Below are 7,225 nucleotides of genomic sequence, written 5' to 3'. Positions count from 1 at the left end.
TTCCTTGTAAAATCAAATCCTAAAGTTTAGCTTAAAGAAAAAAAAAAACTAGTGTGTTTGAAGCTAGATTCAAAAGAATATTCAAAATAAAAAAGCCTTTAAACTTTAAAAGTACATCCTTACAAAACTGTCTGCCTCCACATCTAGAAATTTACCTTCAGCTAAATCTCACAAGACCTTAGTACTCAGCAGTTTTGCATCACTGGTCCTCAAATACAATTTCATTCCCTTCACTAAATTAAAAAAAAAAATCCAAACCAAAAAAACCCAGAAAAAAGCAAAATGTGTATTGAGTGCTATAAGAAAATCATTTTATCAATAGCACAAGTCCTACTGCATATGGATTTTGAGATATTTTTAATAAGGACCGGTTGGCTATACTCTTCCAATCCAATTAAGTTAATGCCAAGCATATTTATCAGAAATCACAATGGAAGAATTGTCAGCTTTCTTACTGGAGAAAACCAAGGCCCATTTACAGAAGCATTCTGCACAAATAAAGCGTTTTTAAGTGTTTTATTTGTCCATTTGGAATGATTAGCATTTATAATCAACAACATAAATCCACCCCTCAGTGAAAAACCCGACAGCTGGTTATTGCCAAACATACTACAGTCTACTGAAGGGTGAAGAATTACAGACATATAAAGATGAATAACATTATGTCACCATTAAATCACTTACTCTGTTCATAACACTTTAATCCTCAAACATTGTAAATTAAGATTAGAAAAAAAAAAAATCAACATTTCCAGTGATAAAATACATTGTGTTTAGTACACAATATAACAGTACAGTTTATTACACTAGTGCATTAAAAGTTTAAAAAAATGGACAGCTCCTTTGGAATAACTCCATCACTGCTGATCTCTCTCTTACACAAACACTGCTTGCAGCCACAGAAGCTACCAGGAAGTCTCCAAGAAGCATCCAACTACAAAAATTTATCACAGCTAAAATAAATTTATTCTGAGATTATCATACTCATATTACTTGAATATGAGGACCCAAAATCAGATTCCTTCGCATGGGGAGTGACCAGGGACATTCCTGAGGAAATCAAGCAAGTAATGAACAGATCTGCATCCATACCTGAAAATTATGTGGAAAAAATGCCTTTCATTTTCCACCCACTTAAGTAAACATTTACTTAACATTTGGAAGCCTTCTACTAGAGTTTTAAAGTTTAGTGGTTTAAACCATTTTTCAAGGTTACTGGCATGTATGAAATTTCCAAGTATGAATAAGTAGTATCAATATAATAGCTAAAAGACACAACATTTTTACTTACTAGAGATGGAATTTTAAACACTCTTTTCCAAAAAGGAAAGTGGAAGATCAGCTTTATAAAAATTTTCCAGGAATGATTTGTATTACACCAACTTTATATTTGATGACAACTTCAAAGACTGAAGTTAACAATTACTGGAATCAGACTTCAAAATAAAGGGGATCAGAAGAATAATCTCTGTAAATCAAAGTACACTGCAAATCTTTTTCTCCAGATGTTGCCTGCTACAAATGGCCTCATATAGCTGCTAGAGCCTTATCAAGTATGAGGAACGACCTGCTTGTCAATTAAACAGCATGTGAATGTGAAAAGTAGATGGACACAGGAAGCACATTTCATTAGAGGAATAGACATCACCTTCATTCAAACTGACCAACAACAAACAAGAAAAGTTCTGGAGCCAATTGAACTGCAAACGTCTGTGAGGAAAAACCCATTCTGTACCTCGTATTCTCAATTATTTGGTTTTTCATAACACAGTAACTTGGGGGAAAAAAAATGAAGCAACAGCCAAACAGAATCCCTCCATTCCCAAAGTTCTGAATTAACCTCTGAACTTCACGATAGCTAGGAAAAGTTTAAAAACATACACTGTAGTGTCATTAGCACTGCTCAGCACACTAAACAATTCCTTCTGTGTCCACCTACTGTCACTTACCTTATGATCACATTGCAAACTCTTATGGGCAAAGACTGATTTTTTTTTTTTAATTTCTTTTGTATCAGGAAGTGATACTATGCATATCTCCTCTGTGCCACAGTAATATAATAAAATAAATATCATTGTTATGCTTTAATTATTTTCTATTCAAAGCTCTAAATCCATCAAAAGAGAGAGGTGTTTGCCCAAGTTTCTAGGAACAAAAGGTCAGTTTCCACATGTGACCTGACATGAAAATATCCATGATGCAATGTATTACTCTTTGCACTACGCAAAAAAACCCCACAATATTATCATCAACAAACTGTAAGTTATGGTATCTTTTCATCCATTTCAACCCCTTCATTGGAAAGAGGAGGTAGATTAAAAGTAAGCCACATCCTGCACTCCCTGCTAAGTCATAAGGCACATTTCCATTCCACTGAAAATGGGATATATTTTAGGGCTGGCAGTGAAAGTTGGAAGTAATCAAATGCACTTGGGGTACTGTAATGTCTAGTCACAGACTGCAGCAAAACACAGACAAAACATCTTTTTTTACTCTAGGAAATCTAGGTACTTTATCCAAATGAAATTTGAGAATGATAGACCTACAAAAGTATGGGGCCCACTGGCTCGTAAGGCTTACTGGCATTTAATTCTTTCTTTCACAGTGAAAGCAATGGACATAATAGTGGAAGTGTTAAAAAATGCAGCTTAAGATGCATCTGTCTGCTGTTAACTTCTAAAGTTATCTCAGAAGTGAGCTGGTAAGTTAAGATGTTGTTATTAACAATATTTAAATCCATGAATTTGTTTTCATCATTACCTTGAACTAAAATTTACCCCCAAAAACTGAAGGGCAAAAATCCCATAGCAGGGGATAAAGGTACTGTCATGTTGATACCTACTCAAATAAACTTTTAACAAATAATAAGGGCCAAATACAGACTCTTTGCCAACAGATCAATCACAGTTTAGCACTCAGCTCTCCTCCAAGTTTGACTTGGCTCTTATTCAAAGTAACATGAGAACCAGGTTCTCCAAATGCCAAAGCCACCTCAGGAAGCTTCAACATGAAAATTGTCAAACTGTGCAAACTCAAACGAGCGAGTTCCGAGAGCAGCCCAGCCGTTCTTCAGTTTTGAAATGGTGACATTCTCCCAGAGTGGATAACCATTTAACAGTCCTGAGGCAGAATTGCCCTGTCAGAAAAAGAAAAATGTTAGCTTTGTAAAATCCACGGTCTATGTAGACACTGAGCCTGCTCACATGGGAGACAAGACAAAGCAGAAAGATGTCAAGTCAACTTTCAACCACATTTCACACATTTTTCATGCAGAGATGCATCTAAATAGTGCATAGAATCCTCTGGTGTCTATCAGCTCTGTGAAACAGATCTAATGCCTTTACAGTGAATATATAAAAGGCTCCTCTTCCCCAACTCACAGCTTTGCTAACTCAGTGTAGAACCTGAAAGGTAAACTAGCATTCAAGCGTCCCTACCTTTCAGGCCAATTGCAGTTGCAAAGGTTATGTTAGACAAAGGGATTAGGCATTCAAAAGAGGAACTTAAAGCTTTTTAGATACTTGCACCAGTATCACACCCGTTAAAGTGCACAGGGATATTTAAAGTACAGTTTGGGGCTACCTTCCTCACCAAGTCACTATGGTCAAAAAGGGTGGAATTGGAGGGAAGGAAAAAAATGTGGACAGGCTTCTCACTAACTGCAGCCCCTTTATACAGTAACACAATGCCCGCGCTCTTCCACCACAGTAGAGAAGGAACTCAGCTTATCTGAGTTCCCCAGTCCTTTACTAGCTCCACATACAAGGCTTTAGCCTGCAAAGGGAACTGGTGTGACACAGATTTTTAACACAGGCTACTTTAGTAGTTTACTGACTGTTTTAAGAATAGGAAGTCACATCATCATCTTTCTGTCAGATTAAACAAGAGACTTGCCTCTCTGACCCTTCTACCTCCACCTTTCAATTCAGCTTTCCAATCATTTTCTGTACCTTCTACAGTTTCTCAAGATCTCTCTAAAACTACAGGCAGCAGAACTCGGTATGGTATTTTAATATTGGTTTAAAATAACAGACATTATTTATGTTTTAAATAGGGTAAACTACTGCAAGTACACCACCAATAGCATAGCACAGTTTTGCCCAAGCCATTTAGGACTGAAAGTTTCATAACTGGTTTTCTAGCTATTTGTCCATGTCCTTACCTGAATGTTGAGAGTAAGTGTGTGCCATGCATTATCCCGGACACCGGAAAGTCCTTTCATTAATATTTCTTCTCCAGCTGCAAAACATACTTAAGTTAGTGAAGTGTTACTTCAGCCCTTTGCTGAAACTGATAAATACCAAGCCAGCAAAAAGATAAGAATATCTATTTTTCAGAAGTGTTTAGGATTGACATTTCATCAATTTCAGTTGCAGCATGGAAGGCTTAATATGCAAACCTGGACGCTGCATTATCAGTGCACTCTCCTGTTTTCCGAGAACTGTTTTCTCAATCAAGAGCATCTCCAATGCTCTTGGCAATTTGGCATGAGATGAGGATTCACTCTATGGAGAGTATGGGTTCACAAAGAGTGACAGCAGCTATCGCTCTGCTTGCTCTATAGATCTTCTTGTTTCTGTATTGTGTGTAACTACTTTAAATCACAGGGTTTGAGTTGTCACACTATCATGTTGCTTAGTTCTACTCAAAATTTAAGCTAAGAAAAAATGGGGTGTGAATGACACCTGGAGGGAAGATGAAGATCTGAAAAAAATTAAGTGCTACAAGTCTTCAATTATTCAGTAGACAGTTTTTGCTGCAAGATAATTTAACATTCAGGCTCCCTTCTAGAAAATATAAAGATGACTGAAAATAGCTGTACAGAAAAAATTATCATATTGTGTAACAAGAGTCTCAGCCTGAAATAATTGGGTGGTTAATCAAAATCCACTCATTTCATCTAGGAAAAATCATTTCTGGCAGCCTGAGAAACTAATCAGGTAATGTTGCTAGTTCTTATTACAAATGAAAAATGGAGTCGATCCTAAACACAAGTATGCATTTCCATACAGCTGAAACTTAAGTTTATATTGAGTTAGACATTGCAAGGTCTGTCTTGCAATGTCTAACTTCCTCTGCAAGGGAGCACTGGTCTGTTAAGGGAAGCTATGTAAAACCTTCTTTATGCTACCCGTCCATGGTAAAAGTGGAAAGGAATACAGACACCCAAACACAAAAAATATATCTTATCAGATATACTGTAGGTCTAGAAGCTACATTTGACTCATCAGAAACTATTGAAAATTTTAATTTATACTCATGAAGTGATAGGAAATGCATTTAAACAACTAAATATGCCACTATTTCAAAGCAAATTGAAAATAACTTTTAGCTATTGATGAAGTGTTATCATACACTCTTCCATGTGCCTGTCAAGCGCTCTACAGATGAACACACATGAATGTTAGCATCACAAGCAGAACACGTGCTCACTCCATTGAGCTACATTAACAGGAGAATGCACAATTTGAGGAAACAGGAGGCCACTTATCATCATCACTTAAGCCATATGTAAGTACAGTGACTTGAACCGCTCTCTAAGAAAAGCCCACTTCATGTCAATCAGGATTTTTTAAATGTGTAGTTTAGAACACAGATCAAATCTTTTTGTAATTAATATTGTATCAGAGTATTTATGATAAGTAAAATAACGTAAAACAGGTTTTGTCAGTGGAAAAACAAAAACTCCAGAAAGCTGAGCCTGAGAAATGGGCCAGCCAGTAGCCTTCAAATGCTTTCTCCACATATGAAAAGTGGCCATCATTAGAACACAACAGGTTAAATTCGTAATGATGATGAACTATAAAATCTGAATATTACCCATTTTTATCAAAGTTATCAAAATGACATGTCCATGTGTCAGCACCCACTTTTGCAAAGAGCTGCTTACCTAGGTCACCAGTGACTCTGTAGGTGCCATCTGCAAAAACCCAGAAGAAAACTCCTTTGGTACGTCGCACATATATCCCACCATTGTCAACTCTTCCTGCAATAAACACGCCCCCATCACGTGGTTTTTCTATGTAGATGTCACAAGTGACTGTCAGGTTTACCCTGTAAGAGAAGTTTAGTGTTTCAACAAGAAAGGAATCCATTTTTTTGAGCAGGCAGTATGTAGAAATTATTTGATTTTCCTGAGATGACACCCCAGCTCAACAGTAAAGCACTGTGTTATGCATGCAATGAGAGCTGTAAAGGCAAATAAAGCAAAGTAATACCAGAACCATCAAATAGCACCTAGAAAATTAACACAACTTCCTCGTTGCCGAACTTGCACTACAAGGTTCTTAACCATGAAAAAATAAAAGCATTCTTTACTTCTATTAGTGGATATTCAAACTAAAAATCTACATTCCATGTCTGAAAGCACTTGTAATACAGATACATCCAAAAGTTCACATACTTAAGAAGTAAAAATTATCCATAATTATTTACAGAATGTGAAAAGACTCTGACAGCTGCTCAGCTGATAACTGATTCAGAGAATATCTATTCTAGCAACTTTTCTGCTAATTTCTAACGTAATGGTAAGAATTACCTGAGTTTTCATTCTAATGTAATGCTATTAGACGTACCAGATTCTTGAATATATAGTCATTACACAAACAAGATTACTTTCTTGCCTCCCCATGTATTAAAAAAGAGACCCCCCACATATTCCTTAAGCCATTATAAAGAGACTCAAAGCAATACAGAATTAATTACACAGTAATACCTTCAGAATATACCTAGATTCAATAAAAACATCAGAGAAAAACACTAACAAATTCAGGATAAGAGAACAAAAAGCTTTCACATGTACAAGTTTAAAATCCAAACTACAACCAACTAAACAATCCTGAATTTGAATCATGATAAATTGCCATTGATGACTGAAGTAAAGTATCATCCCACAGAGAAATTTAATGCAAGATTGATTCAGAATTTCAATAGCAGGCTCTCATTGTTGAAAATATCTGCTAGGGACAAGTTGAGTCTTAAACTGAGGATGAAGCAAACAAACTTGAGGGCCTGAAATTGAGAACTAGCATTATGAAAAGTTACAGACCAGTAAAACTTGAATAATAAACTGAATATTCAGGAAGCAACCTTGGTTCTGAAAACAAGATGAAGACTCAGAAAGAAATTGAACCAAAATAAAGTAATAGAAAGGTTTTAGGAATCTCAGTACAGTAATTTAAGAATACATCCTGCGTAGCTGTTATAGGAATCACTGAATATGATT

At 36.1% G+C, this 7,225-nt stretch overlaps 1 protein-coding gene across 1 annotated transcript in view; it reads right to left on the bottom strand.

Moving 5' to 3' along the window:
• Nucleotides 1-500: 500 nt before the first annotated feature.
• GALC (galactosylceramidase) overlaps nucleotides 501-7,225 on the bottom strand; it is a 33,039-nt gene continuing 26,314 nt past the window's right edge. Inside the window, 3 exon segments of the mRNA XM_039552461.1 lie at nucleotides 501-3,136; nucleotides 4,163-4,239; nucleotides 5,891-6,054. Of these exon segments, the coding sequence (XP_039408395.1) occupies nucleotides 2,993-3,136; nucleotides 4,163-4,239; nucleotides 5,891-6,054 (385 nt within the window). The 3' untranslated portion in view covers nucleotides 501-2,992.

Source organism: Corvus cornix, chromosome 5 (assembly GCF_000738735.6).
Source record: "Corvus cornix cornix isolate S_Up_H32 chromosome 5, ASM73873v5, whole genome shotgun sequence".
Taxonomy (NCBI): Eukaryota; Metazoa; Chordata; class Aves; order Passeriformes; family Corvidae; genus Corvus; species Corvus cornix.
Note: the sequence above shows the minus strand (reverse complement) of the source record. Positions and strands in the feature narration are given on the sequence as shown.